Source organism: Lates calcarifer, linkage group LG19 (assembly GCF_001640805.2).
Source record: "Lates calcarifer isolate ASB-BC8 linkage group LG19, TLL_Latcal_v3, whole genome shotgun sequence".
Taxonomy (NCBI): Eukaryota; Metazoa; Chordata; class Actinopteri; family Centropomidae; genus Lates; species Lates calcarifer.
This window is the reverse complement of record NC_066851.1, coordinates 14,120,471-14,139,339: the sequence shown is the minus strand read 5'-3', so window position 1 is coordinate 14,139,339 and position 18,869 is coordinate 14,120,471. Positions and strand designations below refer to the sequence as shown.

At 43.6% G+C, this 18,869-nt stretch overlaps 2 protein-coding genes across 7 annotated transcripts; both read right to left on the bottom strand.

Annotated features, from left to right (window-relative positions):
- Positions 1 to 572: 572 nt before the first annotated feature.
- On the bottom strand, positions 573 to 5,207 carry cldn23l (claudin 23-like). 6 transcript variants are annotated; one of them, XM_051078271.1, is made up of 4 exons: positions 4,783 to 5,207; positions 2,649 to 2,697; positions 2,366 to 2,539; positions 573 to 2,194 (listed from the first exon to the last, which is right to left on the bottom strand). In XM_051078271.1, exon 4 carries the CDS (start codon positions 2,165 to 2,167, stop codon positions 1,526 to 1,528), a length of 642 nt encoding a protein of 213 aa, XP_050934228.1. In that variant the 5' UTR covers positions 2,168 to 2,194; positions 2,366 to 2,539; positions 2,649 to 2,697; positions 4,783 to 5,207; the 3' UTR covers positions 573 to 1,525. The 6 variants fall into 6 exon arrangements, with proteins under 6 accessions (XP_050934228.1, XP_050934226.1, XP_050934227.1 ...); XM_051078269.1 differs by having other exon boundaries at positions 573 to 2,268; positions 2,366 to 2,481; XM_051078270.1 differs by having other exon boundaries at positions 2,366 to 2,481.
- A 1,573-nt stretch (positions 5,208 to 6,780) lies between these two features.
- grhl3 (grainyhead-like transcription factor 3) lies at positions 6,781 to 15,449 on the bottom strand. The gene is given in 16 exon segments (XM_051078247.1): positions 6,781 to 6,945; positions 8,242 to 8,306; positions 8,531 to 8,616; positions 8,717 to 8,802; positions 8,919 to 8,944; positions 9,868 to 9,992; positions 10,089 to 10,164; positions 10,278 to 10,436; positions 11,065 to 11,159; positions 11,321 to 11,432; positions 12,066 to 12,305; positions 12,422 to 12,698; positions 13,422 to 13,477; positions 13,581 to 13,631; positions 13,633 to 13,756; positions 15,263 to 15,449. Coding segments are annotated over 16 exon segments (1,713 nt in total). The 5' UTR covers positions 15,280 to 15,449; the 3' UTR covers positions 6,781 to 6,827.
- Between the last annotated feature and the right edge of the window lie 3,420 nt (positions 15,450 to 18,869).

The window sequence follows — 18,869 nt, the reverse complement described above, 5'->3', positions numbered from 1 at the left end:
TTTGTGCTAGCCTCAGTTAAGCCATGTGCTGAAGGTTACCTCTCTGAACAGACATGATGTAGAAATTGTTCCTTTTCAGACTACGCTTTGACCCTATCATCAGGTCAGAAGCAGCAACTTGAGGTCAAAGTCATTTACAGATTTAATAACTTCAAGAATGGTCTGAATGCATTTTCCAAACTACTTTTAATTTCAGTGCAATATTCCACTTAAACTGCCTTTGTCTGTGCCAAACTCTATCACTCTCTGAATGACGCAGGTTGCAGCTGATTGTAAGAACTGAATCGTTCGTTTCTGTCATTAGGTCGTGATGTCTTCACATAGCGCGCATAATTCAGTAGATTTACATGCAGTGGCCGTGATGATCTCTCTGCCTGTCAGCTTTGTGTGGAGAGAATGAGCATGGAACCACTGTCCATCTCTATAAATAGCCTCATTATGTTTAAGTGTAGCGCGGATGTACACATGTAGTGTAATTAGTGAGGTATGATTTCTGTTTGCAATATTTCTTTTCAATGGAAATCTGCCTTTACTCTCAATTTCACATAATCAGGATGAAGCACACAGTGATATATTGTTGAAATTCTTTATTCAATGCAGAATGCACCACCAAGCATGAACACACTATAACAAGTTAACTCCAATGAATAATTTACAAAGAACAAACAACACCCTGTTGTACATCCTCCTCCTCAAACACTTTTCTCACTGTTTGTGTCATCAAGTCGGCAATGTCACATTCGTTAGATGAAGGCTCCTTAGTGAAAGTATCGTACAAACTTTTACCCTGACGGACAGGCTAAGAAACTGGCAGGTTACTTGTGACGTCTTTACATTAATCTGACCTTTAAAACTGGTCTTTTTCATTGCTTACAGTGACTACTAATAAAAACATTAAAAAGCAGATTGCACATTCTTTTGGAGAAAATTTTTCAGGAATGAATTTCCATATTTGCATTGTTTTTATTAAGTTTCAGTAGTAATCTACATAATGAAATCTAACACTAGCTCTTCCATCCATAGAAGTATTTGAAGCTTTAACATAATCAAAACTACTGCTAATCTGCTCGTATCACAACTATTTTACATTTCACAGTTTTGTTCGGACACAAATGACGTTATGTTTCTTGCTAACAGTACAAAGGCATGGCTACAATGTAAAAGGCAGCACAAAGAGATACTTCAGTCATGTTTCACCACATGAGAAGGCAGCGGGAACTTGAGCTCTTTTCAACCATGACGATCTTGCATGAATCTATAACAATCATTGTACTCCTTGCACTGAAATTATGTTTCTGTCTGTGTCAAGAGGCAATTACATCCATCATGTTCACACCAGATATTAGAGTCCATTAATCAGGGAGTGGCAATGTTCTGTGGTTCACGGTCATTGTTTCATTGACTCATTTAGTGGCAGCTTTACTAGCTGATGAGCTGGAAGTGATTTTAAGAAAAGTACACATGTCCAGATTTGTTCATTTTCACCCACGCTGTCTTTAAATCTTTGAAGTCTGTGGTTTACACTCTAACAGGTGACTTCATATACATCAGTGTCTGGCTTGTTGGTGATCTCTGGACATGAGCGACACGCGGGGCAGACAGGTAGCTCTGGGCAGGACGGGCAGGTCGGGCATTTTGGTCGTTTGAAGCTGAACAGCAGAGCGCTGCCTCCGAGCACCTGTAAACACGAACCCAGCCACCCAAAGTAGAGCGAGCCGGCCGGACGCAGGCTGAGGTGAGGGAACCTGTGGTTGTTGATCCCTTGACTCGGATCAACCATCCCCAGTCTTCTGAGGTTGTGGGTGTACACCCCGAGGGCGGTCAAGCTCAGCAGCCCAGCCATCACCACCAGGAGTCCACCCGTAGCTGCTACACCTCTAAGAGGTAGATCTGTCCAGCACCGGACTCCGATACAAGCCAGAACAATACCAGTGCCACACAGGAACAGGGAGGTCAGGACCAAACCTTGCGCCAGGCGAACCCGTGGGTCCCTCTGGTACGGGCCCGCCACAGGCCAGCATTGCTTCAGCTCGGAGTGCTCCACCTGCAGGCAGCTCTCCCACAGTCCATCAGACCGCAGAAGGAGCAGAGTCTCCGCTGACCCGGACCTGACCCCCATCCCGTGACCTTTGGCCCCTGATCGTAGAAGCGACCCTGGCCCCGTCATGCCCAGACGCGCCTGTCCCTCTCTCCACTGAGGGGTGATGGCAGCAGTGAAGACAAGGACCAGTCCCAAGGGGGCAAAGACAATCCCCATCACCATGGAGGCTGGAGTGTGCATCATAAGTGGTACGACCCTGATTGTCTAGGAAAACTTGCAAGATGTAAAACTAATTTGGTCTCTGTAAAAAAAATAAAACAGTACCTGTGTTCAATGTGCTTTGGATATTTTCCAAAAGCTGCTGTTTGTCCTCCAGAGATTCTGCTTGTTGTTATCATATGTCAGTGTCATTGCACCCCTCAGAACAGGGTGGATCAATTCTGAAAAATAAGACATCTTCTTTTGTCCTCTGACAAGACACAGCTTATTAAACTACAACTGCAAGGAAACAGAGAATTTAAAACTTGAAATATTTTCTTCACAAATATGCAAACATGAGCAGAGTACAAAGAGCGGAAAATTTTAAGTTCAACAGCTCATCCGTTACCTTTTCCTCGAAACTCTCCTGCCTTTTTGCTGAAGACTCTTCATTCTGACTGTCAGAGTGAAAGAGAAAGACTCAGTCAGAGAGGGAGAGAGGGTGGTGCATGTCAGGCTGAAGTGATGGAAGAAGAGGTCGGCAGAGACAGAGAAACGAGAGGAAACAGGTGTGAAGTAGAGCAGAGACATGCGCTCGTGCAGCAGGAGAAAGCAGATGGAGGTATGGCTTCGCCTGCTCCGCCGCTGGACAGAAAAAGACTGAACGGTCGATGCCTGTCTGTGTTGCTAGGATACGATAACCTGGCCAGCCTCAACGTGAGGGTGTGTGTGGCTTTATTTATCACAAGACCTAGTTAGTCTCCTCTATAGAAAAGCTGATTGCCTTGTTTACACAAACAATGCCATATTGTGCAGCTGTGTGTGTGTGTGTGTGTGTGTGTGTGTGTGTGTGTGTGTGAGTGAGTGTTGTTGTTTTCTCAAAGCCCGATGGGTAATGGCCATTTATGACCTTGGAAGAAGTCAGCTGGGTTGGCAATTATCTCAGGCCAGTGTCTGAATGCAGAGTGAGTCCAGCTACAGTGTCTCAGCCCGGAGGAGGACAGACAGAGGACCGAGGGGGGAGCAAAACAAGACAACCTGAAGACGTGTGTGATTCATGCAGACATGCACAAACACAAGTAGCTCAGTTCTCTCTCAACACCCACAACAGATATTACCATGACCTCAACCTTGCTTCATGTACTTATAATTTTCCAATGAATCACACACTTTTCAGTCCTCCAGACTTTCTGTTTATAACAAAAACCCAATGTGATGATGACGTATGAGGCAAATCATCAAGGCAAATCATTGTTGAGCTTCCTGTGAGTTTTTTGTCATGACATAATTCTAACATCTAGCCTTTATATTTGCAATGTATTGAAAAAATGATAGCTATTAAGACAAGGTTTACAAAATGCTGAGCTGTAATGTCTGTAATACATTACACCATAGGATCACATCACATCACAACTCTTACTGGGAGGACATACAGTGTAATAAAATCATCATCTAACAGGAATATTTTGTGAACTGGAGCAGGTTGAGTGTGTGAATGACCTGAGAAAATGACTAACCCAGGGACCTTTTCATTATTTGTTTGTTACTGCAGTATTGCTGCATAGTGTCACTACATAAAGCACTGGACAGGATGTCCAGCCTGCATGAATCATGTTTGTATATTTGACCTTATTAATTGTGTGAAAATGTCACTGGAGGGTTGATGACATTTCGCTTGCGAGGACTGACCAATCGCCTGCACTGAAGTATTTAATTTTGAAAGGATTCCAGACAAATGAGCATCAACCAGTCTAAAAACAGACCAGAATATATACCAGACATGTGGCATATACTAAAATCTACAAAATAAAATACTAGAGAAGAATAAAATAGAATGGAAATTTCAACATGTCTGGATTTTGAAGAGATGGAACAACAACATACCTGTGTTCACGCATCATCGTGTCTAAAATATATACCAACGTGGTGACTGGAAGTGTGGCAGTATTTCCTGTTTTGCTACTGGAACGTTTCATTGACATGACAGGAAAGAAGAGAAAGAGAGAAGATTCCAACAACACGTAGCTCTCAGACCTGACCCATTTGTCAGCATCATCGACTTCTCTGCATTGGGAGTGAATTAAATGGGTTTGGCAGTCGGCTGCACAGTAAAACCTCACCCTATTCGAGGTTCAAGGTGTTTTGTACACAGGTGTCAGGTAGAAATGCACTTACAGCAGGCTAAATCAGAGCTTTCTGCTTCCTTAAACACCATTAAGATCCTATCAAACACTGCACCTGCCAAATCCATCTGCCAATCCACTGAGGTGATATACTGTAAATGCACTGACTTCACATGATGCCTGATTTGTTTCAGTGCAGAAAAGATAAGAGTGAAGGCATGGAAACATCTGCAGAGACGCAGAGCTGAAGAGGCTGGGCATGAATTGAAAATGATGAGCATACTGTAGGTTATTAATAGCCCTAACACTTTCTACCACACAGGCACATTTTGAGCGACTGTAAACACATGTTCACACACACACACACACACACACACATGCAAACAGATAGACACAGCCCATGGAGTCACAGTCACTTACCATTTCAGGAGGGGTCTTGTGTAGATCTCACTGCAGATCTGTGGCTGCCTCTCTGCTCTCGTCTGTATGGTTAACATGTTTCTCCCTCTGGCAGCAGACGGTGCAGCCACTTCTTCATTATTCCTGCTCTCTCGCTTCCCTCTCGTCTGTCATTGCTTCGGCAGTCTCTCACCACCACCACCACCTATCTCTGCCTTCTAATTTTCCCCTGTCTTCACGTCTCTGTTTGTGTTTGTCCTTGTGTCTGTGTTGCCTCACCGGCTGTCTGCTTCTCTGCCTCTCTGTCTCACTTTCTGTGTGTGTGTGTGTGTGTGTGTGTGTGAGACTCTCTCTTTGACTTGCTGAAGGATGTCTGTGTTATATCTAGGACAGAGTGTCTCCCTGCTCTCCCTGTCAGTGTCACCAAATAGGGGAAAGCAATGAGTTTTTCTGTGTGTGCCAACACTTCGGCATGTGTGGCTGTCTGGGGCAGCTGCTAAAAAAAATAACAACCACTGATAGGTGAAGTGAATAACATTGTGGCATCTGTGGGACCTGCCTGATATTGTGTGGATGCGGGCATTCGGACATGGGACCTCTGAGGGTGTCCTGTGGTATCTGCTATTAGACATTGGGACAGCTAGTCCTTTGGGTCCTGTGAGTTGAGGGGTGGGGCCTCCATGGATCTGATTTGTTCCAGTGCATCCACAGATCTATCAGATTGTATCTGTGATTTGACATCACACCTTTTTTGTTTGTACATTCATTCACTGTCATTTATTTGTCTGATTGTGTATTTGTTTGTCTGTTGTCATCTCATACACCACACCACCCACACACACACACACACACACACACACACTCCCTGCCCCTAACACCAACTAACCTCTCATGCTTTTGTGTTTGATCTGTAGAGAGATAGCAGACAGAGCAATTAGCTGTTTCTACATTTCCAATATGCACTTCACCTCAGAAAACTAAATGGATTTGTGCACGTACACATGCGCCACACACCCAGGAAACATCTCTCATCATTATCATTTGTTTTTCCCCATTGACGACTCGTCCTGGCAGAAGATGTGACAGCTTTTCAGTCAGATCGTAATAACTGAGAGACCACAGAAGTTATTATGCATGTTTTTTTTTTTTTTTTCTTACAAAATGAGGCAAGATTTGACTAATACAACCAGAACTGCCATGGTATAATAATGAAATATTACAGGGATACATGTTCGCTTTGAAATGCTGCATAACATACAAGGAAAAAAAAAATCCTACAACTTTTTGTGCACACACACACACATGCTTAAACACACGCATACTATGAAAAGTCCTCTGGCAGGCCTCAGGGTTTTAGGTCATTTGAACTGTTTACACCATACAGTTAGGAAATGTCCACAGCTTCAGGCGAAATGATGGCCAATACTACCGCTCTTTTGTGTGGTTTTATGGGTGGAAATGTGTGACTTTAGGTTTCTGAATGCAACCTGGCGTTGGGTCACTATAGTCGTGAAACTAACAGGAGCCAAGAGGAGGATACTTTTGGCAGTGAAAAACATTATTAGCAGGATGAGGGTGAGAAAATGCACCATTGACTCTTACAGAAGAAATGATGAGTACACTGAAAGCAGCTAGAAATTGCAACCTCTGAAAATGCCGTACACAGATCATGTACAGGGCTCTGTAAAAAAACAATTGAAATACATAGCAATTTGAGGAAAATGGATTGCAAAATGCACATGGCTAGTTCATAAAACACTGTCATATTAAAATCTATTTACAGTATATATGTACAGGTTGTTCATTATAAATGCTCTTACGTTACAATATTAAATTCAAATAACAAAATCATAAGAATTGGGGAGGGTGGTATTTACAACAAGAAAGGGTTCGATATTTTCACTGAAATCAAAAAACTTCAACCCAGTTCTCTCTCTGGTTTCTCAGCAGTCCACAGCTTACATTGTCTCTGACCTGGCAGTGCTTTGAGAGATGGTTTAAATTGGCATCTGTGATTTATTTTTATTTTTTTTCATCCTTCAATCGAGTAGGCAGCTGACTTGTTCTCATACTTCAACGAGGGTGACCTGGATCTGACCGGAGACCACCTCTGACATCTCAATGAGAAAGGCTGACTGGTTGGTGTAGTGTTCGATGATGTTGTCGTCCATGTTGACAAAGATCCTGAAATATGAGACAGGAAAAAATGAAAGATTACTCTGGCGATCTTGGCGGAAAAAAAGTGGTGCACAGAAAGTGGGACGAATCAAATTAACCTTTTTAAATAAAAGCATGTTCATCTCCAAAACTAGAACATACTAATTGGCTCTGAAATGGGTTGTGCTCTACTTTTGACTCAAGTGTGACATAACCAACAAATCAACAAGTTTCCTGTTAGCGCAACATGTCATTAGCTCAGGTGAAAAACATAATGGCGAAATATCTCCTGCATCAGTAGGGGCAGTAAATCAGGTCACTCTCTTCCTCCTCCCTAACGCTAATGCTAACCTGTGAGCATTCTGCCTGCAGGGACAGGGCTGATTGAAGACAAGCGAAAAAGAGGGAGGGAGGGAACTGCAGGGAGAATGCAACCCAACCTGTTAGCTTAGCTGCTCCCCCTGCACTGATGGCTGCTGGCAAGCAGCAAGAAAATCACCCGAAGGTGTTGCAGCCTCCATCAGGAGAGCCAACCATCATTATGGCCTTTGATCTCTTCTGTTATTTCACAAGAAGTGGCCTGGTCCCATAACCAGTGCGACAGCTTTTGAATGACTGTCTTTTGGGTTTAAAAAGAAACAAAAGGATGTTTGGAAATCTTGATTTTAGAGACTCTTGAGACTCTCCCCACCTATAATTATTTTACAAGTAGTTCTCTTTGAATCATCAGTCATCAGGAGAGGTGGTGACCTATTCATTACCACTGGAGTGCAACCTTTTCCCCTGATATCCTTTGAGGAAATTAAACACTAGGAGTTTTTTGTTTTTTTTTTCTAAGCAGAGCTCCCAATCCAAAGCACAGCACAGTCGGTGTTCCACTGATATGATTGTGACATCTCCCAGCTCAATGGGTTGACCTTCAGCCTGGTGACTGTGGGCCTCTGAAACCCTTATCATACCAGATATCTCTTTAAACGCCTCAAAACTTCCTGATGCTCCGATGAGATGAGGTTATGAAAACATAAATAAGTGCAACAATCGCCTGTGACTCATCCAGCAGCACTTTTGAAATGTTTTCATCCCTCATCTGTCTTTCTTTGTTGGAGGAGCTGCAATTAACACATTCCAGCAGGCCAAGCCAACTAACCTACCCACCCGGTCTGTCAACATGAGCTTCCTTAAAGGAGAATTAGATTTAAAAGACAAACTAAGCCCTGAATCTATGCTCATCGTCTGTGTCAGATGCATGCCTTTAATTCGGCTTGTGTGTAAAGCCTGTTGTATAATGCATTAGACATTTCAAAGAAACAATATGACACTCACCCTCTCTTGCATTTTTTGTAGATTTTCCCAATGGTGTCTTTTTGCATGCCGTACTTTTCTGAAATCTGAGGGAGGAAAGGAATATGAGATGACAGTTAGTGTGACCTCCTGCTGAAATGAAAGGTGATACACTTGAGGGATAACGTACGGTTGCATTTACGCTGTGTGAGCGTGATGTGCGAGTTTGCGTTCCTTGGAAGGGAACAGCAGAACCTCATAAAACCAGGTCAGGTAAATCAAATCAGGAATGTGTTTGTGAGTGTGTTTGAAGTAGTCATGTAATACTTACAGCTTCCTGTAGGCCCGACAGTGTTGGCGTGCTGAGCATGAGCGCATCAAACACCTCCTCTGCGCCTGTCCTCACATACAACAGCACTAACAGAGAGAAAGAAAAGAAAAAAAACAGTTAGATGACAAAGGCACATTGACTCATTATTGGTGATTACTATCATCAGACTTTTAGTCTTCTATCTACCTCTCTGTGGGTCTTCTTTGCGGGCTTGCTTGCTGGGTGGAGAGCTGTTCTGATCTCTGTCTGGATACAACCTCTTCATAGAACTCCTGGAAAAAGAGAAACGCTCACATTAAACAAAAGCAGCCACTATGCATCTGTTTGAAAATAACTGATTGTGATGGACAGTTGTTAACACTGCCTCATGCTGACTACCAATGCTTACCTTTCGATCTCATCCATGGGAGTGGCCTAGAGAGAGACAGGCAGAAAACAGAGAGGAGACCAGAGATCTGATTAGACACAACTCAGCTGATAAAGGTATTGCTTAATGTCCCCCTTCCCAGCATTATCTGTGCGTGACACCTTCAAAAAGGAATGTTATCATTATTTTAATGACCGCATTTCCCATAACCTCTAACAGAGCCACATGAGCATGGACACTGATGGAGAGACACAGATAGCACTGTCCAAGGCTTTATCGCATTGGCCAATCACAGACATTTATGCCTTAGCCATTCAATGCAGACTGAAGGGCACTGCATTATAAAGTCAATATGTAATTGCTGTTTTTTTGTGCATATTCTTTAATTGTTTCACCCACTGTAATGCAGGGATGCTTTATCCAAATTAACAGTGCCACAGTGTCTCTTTGCCTCTCTCTCTCTCACACACACATCCACACTGTGGGAAAACTGGCCTGTCTGAACAGCACGCTCCCCTCACTGTTTTTGCAAGTTTGTGTGTGAGTGAGTGAAAGAAACACTGAATATAAGGGTGGTAGCATACTGAATGTCAGGTGTCTGTGTGTCAGAGCGCTGCCCCACCAGGTGTGTGTGTGTGTTTTCGTGTGAGCCCCTATAGCTTAATCCCAGTGTCAGCAGCTGTAGCGGCTTGTACCGGTGCCGGGTTTCGACTCCAATTAGCTCATCCCCCTGGTTTCTTTGCCTCACTTTCACTGACACCTTCCCCTCCTCCTGCTCCCACCCTTTTTCCCAGCCCACTTTTCCCACTTACATACTTTCCCACAGTTCCCCCCCCCCCCAACTCTCCCATGCCTGTCCCACTGCCTGCAGGGATACGGGTGGTCGGGAACACATGATTCACTCAACATAGGGAGCAGAGGAGAGAGGAGGGTGCCAGCAATAATAAAGTATAAAGAAAGGTGGACTTACCATGCGCTGTAAGCTGGAGAGGTGTGTTTCTGGAATAAAGAGAACTGGCTGGGTGACGTGGTCATCCAGAGTCTGGAAGAAGGTGCAGTCACTGCCCATGGAGCTGCTCACTAAAGACTTGTTGGCTGGAAAATGAAGCAGGAAACACCCACAATGTCAGAATAGACACTCACTTATGTGTAACTATCTTTAAAAAGGTGCTGTTTATTTGCAACACTCACTGTTAGCATCGTTACTGTTCTTTCCCCTCCTCTTGCTTCTCTTCCTCTCCTCATCGCGCATCTTCCTCTCTGCACCCTGAGGACAACGCACACATTCGCATGGTTACATGGATGACTTTGAACTCAGCCGATCGGCCAATTTAACCACGAGTCGAAAAGAGGTGAAATGATGCCAGCATAAGCACATACCTTATCGCAGAAAATCTTGATCTGGCAGGCGGCCCTGTGTATGAGCTGGTTGGTTCCTGAGCTGAAGTCATAAGTGTCAATCTGCAGGTTTAGAGGCAGGCCTTTCACTCCCTTCTGAGAGGAGAAGTCTGTGCTCAGGGAGTTGATGCCAATGTACACCTTGGGAATAAGAAAATAAAGGCATTTTAAATACATCATGTTGGCATCAGGCTTTTGACCAGTGTTGTTTGCCTCATTCTTTCCAGTCAAGAAATAATAACAGGTTTTAGAGTCATACAACATTTGAGAACAAATGAAGAGGCCAGTGACATTCACAACATGATGACATGTTTTTGTAGCCACTGTTTGATATAAAAATAGATACACATTTGTTGGTTTAAAAACTCTCTTAAAAATACACCTCCAAGTGTTTATTTCACTGTCTTCCTCCATATTTGTTTTTATAACCTTTGCCCCTCTCTTCCCCCGTTCCTCTTCCTCTCTGTCCTCTCCATTTTCTGCATACAGGTCCCTCTCTTTCTCCTTCCAGTAGGTTCGGTGGCCCCGCCCCACCGCCTTTGGGCCACAGAGACACGTCGAGGCTCTCGCCTGATGTGGTGAAAGGAGCCTTGGGGCCAAACACATATCTGGGATTCCTCCCCTCCCTCCCTCCCCAGCCACTCCTTGTCTCTCCACCTCCGTCTTCTACCTTTCCTCTCTTTTCCTCTAAGTCTTCCACCTGTTCTCTCTTCGAGAGAACTGGTCTGCCTTCCTTACACTCGCTTGTTTGACAGTGTGGTATGCTTACCTTGGCTTCTTCGCTGGGGTTCCACACAAAGGAGAGAGCGTTGAAAGCCACCTCCTCTATGTTGCTAATGCCGCTGAACACTTCTTTGTAGTCTGCTGTAAAAGAAAGATAAATTCAATTTCCTCTTTGCATGAAATTCTCAGGTTTCAAATCTCATGTAACTCATAACAGAAGGAAGTCTTTCACTTGTATGTCGTACAAGTACAGGCGTACAGTGACTTTGTATATATATATTTTTTATATGAGATGAACATACCAATGTCAATGACCCTCTGCTTGACGGTCGGCTGCCGCGCATGCCAGTGATTCCAAAAGCGGAGCTGCATTTCTGGGCTCTTGTCATTTTCAAACACAGCCATCACCACCGTCTAAAGTGGGGAAAGAAAAGCGATAGAAAAAGCAGAGAGTTAGGTACATTTGTCTAACTACATGTGACTCTTCACCTGCCTCCAAGAATGACCAACCACATTTCATTCATCACTCCAAATCTCTCTTTTCTCCTCACACTGTCATCAGTTATTTGCAGTGAGCTGGTGTGTGTTTGTGTATATTCTTAACCTCTTGATTCTCTTGACAAAGATGAGGTTTGTCGCCTGTGTTTTTAAAACACACCACACCTTCCCCCACTCCTTTTTTTTCCATTCTGAGCTTAAGCTGAGCTGCGTTGCACTCTGGCCTCATTACACCACCGTAGGAATAAATTAGACAGGGCAGGACACTGTAATTTTAATGGTACCACCCCAGCATGCAGGGTGTCAGCAGGGGAATTAGTCACAGAGGAGCTGGCTCCAAGGGAGGGACAGATATTTGGGAAGGGTTGGCTTGGTGGCACGTGAAGAATTTATGTATTAGTGAGCATGTGAAAAAAGCCTAAAGGGAAGGATGCCACTTGGAACAACAGTAACCAAATTTTTTTACGTAACATACAAACAAAACAAGAACACTGGAGGATAATTTCCAACCAAAAAAAAAGGTCCTTGTAATGTGTCACCATGACTCACTTTGACTTTGGTGGCAGTGAGGCAGGCACTGCTGTCCACTCCCTGGAGAGTGATGGGGTAGAACTGTCCCTTGTTCAGGTAGACCATGGGCAGCTCACTGGACTTGTAAGGGGAAGCCGGGGGAGCTCCCAGGGAAAACTGGAAGTCGTTCCTGAATCTCTGTGGCGGGGAGCCGGTGTAGGAGCCGGAGTAGACGGGGCTGTGCTGTTCTTCAGAGAAGGGATCGCTGTAGGGAAGAGCCTGACATCCACACAAGGAAATGTTTTAATAAAAGGGAAGAAAGACAGGCCCAAAAAGACAAGACTAGCTGCACAGGAAATAGCTCTCAGCTTTCACATAATGACACATCGGCTCACCTCATTGTTAGGGTCGCTGAAAACAGCGGGCTCCGGCCACTTCTGCAGCAGGGAATCGAAGATGATGTTGAGCTCCTGTTTGTCGTAAGTGTCGGCCACAACGCTGGTCAGGGTGGTGTAGGTGTCAGAGGTGGTGGGGACAGAGATGGGCAGGGAGGTGTTCTGCTTGGATCCCAAAACTTCCTGGGGATGGCTGGTGGGAATGCTCTCAGAGAGGATCTTCATGACATTGGCGGACGCCTCCAGTGAGGCAAGTTCATTGGCATTGGCTGGCGTCCTAGAGGTTGTGGGGGAAGTAGGAGGGAAAGAGAAAGTTGTTAAATCGCAACAGCACAGCCACCTTTGTGAAATCAGCATGACTCGGCAGCTATCAACACAGCAAGGAAACAAACAACCTTAAAGTGACTGACTGGTATTTTTGTCTCAAATATTAACAGAAGCCTGCAGACGGCCTGTGCAAACGCACGACAGCCAGTAATAGCACTTCACACACAGCTACTGTGAGGTGAGCTCGCAGAAAGACAGGGTTTGAGTCTGGGTGGGAACTATTTGTCTCTTAATCCAGCTTTTTTTCTTCTGTGTTTGAGTTTCTCTGTTAAAAATGTTTGAGGGGACAACACTGCGCCCCGACAATGGCCATTTCTCACCCACCTGAGAAGTAGTACTAATAGGGAGCTCAGAGAGGACAGAGGGAGGAAAACAAGCATCTGTCCGCCTGTTGTGAAACTCTTTAAGCAAGCCCCAGATGATGATAGAGAGAGGAGAGATGGATGGAAGGACTGGAGAGGTAGACAATAATCCCTCTGACTATGTTTGACTTGAGGATTACCCACTCACCTGTTAATGACCTCCTAAAGCCCTGCCTTTCTCTTTCTGTATTATTTACTCTCTCTCTAATACAGTCATAACAGGGGATGAGATAGAAGTAAAAGGAAGACATTTAATTTTCAAATCATGCAGCTGCTCCAAGAAACCAGACTATGTGTCTGTGAGCTCTTACCTTTCTGTTTTGTAGAGGTTATTGCCACGGTTGCAGGCAGCAAGCTTCTGTTCTTTCTGGCTCTGGAGGAAATTAAAGCAAAAACAAGATGTTAAGATTTATTTTTTGCATTACAAACATAATTCACTTTCCCATCGGTACTGATTCTACATTATCTACCTTGCACTGTTCGTAAAGCATGGTTATTGCTGCCAGGTCGTCTCCTGGGTGGAAGTCTGGGTTTGGAGTGGTTCTGCTCGGGGACGGGGCCGTCCAGGTAGGACCAGGAGTCCATGATGTAGTTTGTATAATGGTTATAGTTGAAGTTCTCACTCTGAAAAACCAGTCCCAGAGTCCTACAGAGAGGAGAAAAGGGTCAAAAGTGATTAATTAGTGATTAATTAATAGCCAGGTTGATTGAGGTGTTGAAAATATACAGAGAAAAAAAGGTTCAAATGCATGCATTCAGGGGTGTTTATGTCTATTTGACAAATAAGAGCAGGCTGGAGTTTGGCTGCAGTACCTGAGCCTAAGAGCACTGCACATACTTGCCCCTGAGCACGAAAAGGTTTCGATTGCAAAATCACAAAGCTGAGTAACATACCCAAGGAGCAGTGGTGTCAAAAAAAAAAAAAAAAAAACGTTTTAAAAAGCCAAGGGGCCACCCACCAATGCCAATACATACACACAACCAGCGTTTTGTGGTTTCCAGTGTTGTGAAAGGAAAAAAAACTACATTCCTGAATGTTGTATGAGCTCCTTATTTGCATAGATCTCAAAAGAGACCAAGATTTTCTTACTAAGTAAAGAGAAACCCACAACCATCTTTGAGGTGAGCTCTGGTTTTCAATATCACTTGTAGAAAAAAAAAGGAAAAAGTAAAGCCTGGGATTGTGAGGATTTGTTTGGAGAGGCTCACAGTGACATTGGATTGTAAATATCCTGTCCACTGGGATAAACCCCCTTTTGAGTTTGTCTGAAGTAGCTGATGAACAAATAGGCAGGTTTGCTCTGGATAAACAGTTAATTAAATGTGCTGACAGGTAGGAAAGAGTACAGGTGTTCACAAGCAAATCTAAGGATTTCTCACAAGGATTACTGAAGAGCACTGAATGCATAGTAACACAAAACCTGGGAAAGTAGGGATACTGTATTTGAGCATGGAATACTGTACATTTTAACTTATTTTGATGCAGAATTATAGCCTTAGTTTAAGTCTGTGTCTCATACACCTGCTCTAAGATGCACCTGTCTCTCCCTCTCACACTCAGCAGCCTAAAAAAAAAAACAACAAAAAACTGAACACCACAGCTCCATTAGTCACTCTCCATTTCCCCCCCAAAAAAGCCAGCCGAGTGCAGATGTTTTTACACAGACGCAGGGTTGGGGGGCTTGTGTCTAAGGTTTCGCCATTATGTAATTCAATGCATTACATGCTGCCATTGCCTTGTGTGCCCTGTCCAACACCTCAAGAGGAGATTCTTATTTCCCGGTCTCCCTTTGTGCTCCGTGGCCCCTAGGTGAGTGACAACACAAGCCGAAACAGACCTTCATACAACTGCAGACTCAAGCCAGTGTGTGCGCCTGTGTGTGTGTTAAAACTATCCATATCAATTTCCCACTGCAAAACACCCCTTTCTTAAAACGGGCACTTTCACATGGGGGTCTCATTGCAAATAGAAACAAGGGGGTGGGGGGTTTCCTGCTCTTCTCCCACCCCAAGACTGAAATCCAATACAAAACATTCACTATGTTACACTAAGTCTAAACCAAAAAGTTTTTACTTTAGCTGATGAACAGAAAATGTGGGAGAAAATTTTTTTTTAGAGCAAAACAGACGAAAATATCCACACAGAACTTACTCAGTCTCTTTGGTCATGTCTCCAGTCCAAGTCAGTCGGAATAGGTTCCTTTAATTTCAACTCTTCGCCTGTGTCTATGTGTCGGTGAGTCTATCAGGTCTAGCAGAGAAGAGCAGTTACACACAGATGAGTCAAGTGTTGTGATTCCCTCTGAGCCGGGGCCCAGATTTATTTCATTCCAGCAGCAGAGTTTCCCTCTCTCCTCTGATTGGCTGAGAGCTGTGAAAACAGGTGTCTTGATAGGACAGGTGTAGGATTATTAACACTTCAGGGGCTGGAGAGAAACTGGCTTGCATGTGTATGAGTGTGTGCAGCGCAGAGAGCACTTTGCAAGACAATCCGAGGCAGGAGTGTTTTGAATCTCATTATTGCACTGGATAAAAGAGTGTGATTGGGGTGGGGGGTGGGGATCCCAGAGGTGTGAAAGGTTTTGGTAATGAGTCTGAGAAAGGCAGGGAGAGAACTGGAACTCAGCTTTAATATGTTAATAGTTTTTCAGTATCATTTTTCACTCTCCCCCTTTATTCCATGTCATACACAGGTTTTGGTCTCTTTAGTCTTTGGGGGATCATAGATGTAAAGATCAATGCTTTACTGTTGTGGTTAAAACTGCTGAGGAGAGGTGGGCTTAAGGGAAACTCACATCAAATCAAAGTGGAAAAGTTACAAAATTGAAAATTTCACTACACACAGATTTTAAACAGAAATTATTCATCTCATTTTAATGCATTGTAAGGTTTAGTCCATACACTTTAACTGAGTTGAAATGTATACATGCACAAGTATATACTTAAAGTATTAAAAGCAGAAGCCTTCATTGTGCAGAGTGGCCCCTTTTAGAGGTTTATAGGATCATGTATATATACTATATTAATGCTTTTTATTGATGCACTATTGTTGCTCTGTAATTTACAGTAAGTAGGAATTTGATGCTACAGTTAGTCCTACTTTATATAATGTTGAACATTTTATATATTTACATGATTTAGATTTTAGAAAAGGATACATAAGGGGTAAAAAAAATCATTGTTAAATGACTGTGGCCGTACTACGTAGTGTCTGTGAGTAAGCACAGTACTTTCTACCTCTGTACAATTAATATTAAAGTGGCCAACTAAACTATAAACAACTTACTCCTTGTGCCAAAATATTTGGAATGAACAATATATTTCTTCTGACTGATAATAAATCACTGCACTGACTTTACATGGGGATTTAATTCAGGTGAGGGGCTGAGGAAATGATGTTGCTGATTTCACAACACTGGAAACAAACTGTCCATGCCTGCAAGATGAAATGTTCACTTTCACAACAACTCAACAGTAAAACACACACACACACATACTCACACACTTCCTATCAAGTAAAACCAAAGCTCACAGGTTGTGCTACCGGGAATCCAAGAGCAGTGAGCCTTGCAAAGTCTTCATGTCAATCGGGGATATTATCTCCCACCCACACACTTATACAAACACACACACACACACAAGCACACACAGTAATGTGCGTGTGTATAATTGTATGTGGCTGTTTATCTGTGCGTTCGTGTGTGTGAACACCTCTTGCGCCTGACACCTGAGGGAATCTGGCGTGGTAGTACACAAGGGTGCGTGTTGTGCAGCTTGCCCACATACTCATACACACCCCCAGAGCAGAACACACACACATGTACACGGAGCCCTGAGGGCAAATTGGCATCGACTCAAAAGAGAAAGAGAAAGAAAGAAGACTTTCTGTATATGACACACCTTACTTTGTGGTATACTTCCTTATACCTGCATATACCCAATTAAATGAAAATAAAGGTAAATAAATGAAGTTAATTAAAGTAATTCAAGCTCAATCTTCTACACCTGAGGTTTCCAAATGCAGGTGACTAAAATCTATTTGTTCCCATGTCCCAGCGCCCCAGTTTGTACACAGTGGACAGAGGATGGCTGTAACCTGGATGTGCCCCCCCACACAAACACACACACACACACACACACAGCAACAAGCCTCTCCCTCCCTTTTCACCAGCTCGTTCAGGGTGTGAACAGCTCCACTTGCCTGTGGCTTCTTTCTCTCTCACCCTCAGCCTGTCTTTCTTATATTTTCCCCCTGTCTGTCCCTCATTAGTGCTGTGAAATTAACACATCAAAATGTTAAGCTCTTTTATCCTCACTTCAGTCTCTCTCTGTCACTGTCTCTGTTTCTCTCTCTGCAGGAAACATCCTGTAATGATGCACCAACTATACACACATCCTCTGGACACACTGGACATTTGTTATATTATTCAACACAAAAAAAAACTTCTAAAATGTGCAATGATGTATATGGACCAACTGTTGAATACTTAACTGCTTTTTAGTATCTATGTTTAGTTACATGACAACCCTACAGAAGCCAAGGCCGAGAATATGAGGATGCAGTTTGGCTGTGTGACAAATAACCTCAGATAGATATAATTAAATCTGCAGGAATATAAGAAAAAAGAACTCACAACTGGGAAAGCCAAGATTCTGTTGTGTGTCTCTCTGTTTCCTGAATTCATTAAGAAAACCCCTTCAGGGAAATAAATGTATCTTTGCACAGACCCAAACACCAGCATGAGTAAAGTTCAATCAAACATCCTTAAAGTCTTTTGTTTGGTGTCGTTCTTTCATGTCTGATTGTGTAACAGCGTCAGCGGCCCGACTAGAGACCTCTGGCCCAAACTGACAAGCTCAGAACGACGGGGGAAACGAGAAGACTGATGGATGTCAGAAGATGTTCAAACGTCCACCTTCCACTCCTTGAAACTCGCCAGTGGAGCGAGAAACCGAGACCCGTCGAGTGTCCCGGCGCTTTGGTCTGTTATGTGACTGTGCGTGTTCATGTGTGCCTGCACCCATGCATGGTAGCATACAAACAGACGTCAGTGCTGCCTCTACGCACCACTGCTGCTGAGAAGGAGCTCTCTCATCGCCTCTCTCCTCCTACTTTATGTCTCTCTCTCTCTCTGTCTCTCTCTTCTTTTCCTGTCTCCCACGCACTCTTCCTTTCACAATAGGTTTCCTGCTCCCCCTTTCTCTTACAACTGTTAAATCTTACCCTGTCCCTGCGGCCTGAGAACATTCTCAACACAAGGCTTAAACCCTAAACGTAAAGATCATGCAAATTCAGGGCCTTAAACCACAGTGAATAACTCATGTGAAGTGAAGAAACTAATGAAAATAGAAGCCAGTTCTTTTGTTCTGTTCAACCTACAATACATATCTCTCCATCTCTTTCTCTTTCTAAATCTCTCCATCTGCTCTAATGCCCGGTTTGTCATGGAGGAATGTGTGCTGAGGGTTGACAGAGATATAAGGAGCCCGGGGCGAGTTGCTCTGCTGCTCACACTGGGAAACTAGTGTGAGTGGTGCACCTGTTACTGTAAAACACCAACATGTTTACTTCCCCTGCACCAAATACTGTTTTTTTTTTTGTTTTTTTTTTTTTTTTAAAAGAAATTGAATTTTCTACCTTCCCCCACACTGTTCAGATATGTATTCATGTTTCTGGCATTGTTCAAAATATAATATTGTTCGAAATACAACCCAGGACGTGGGTTGTCACTATCACTGCATCAAATAATTCCTTCTCT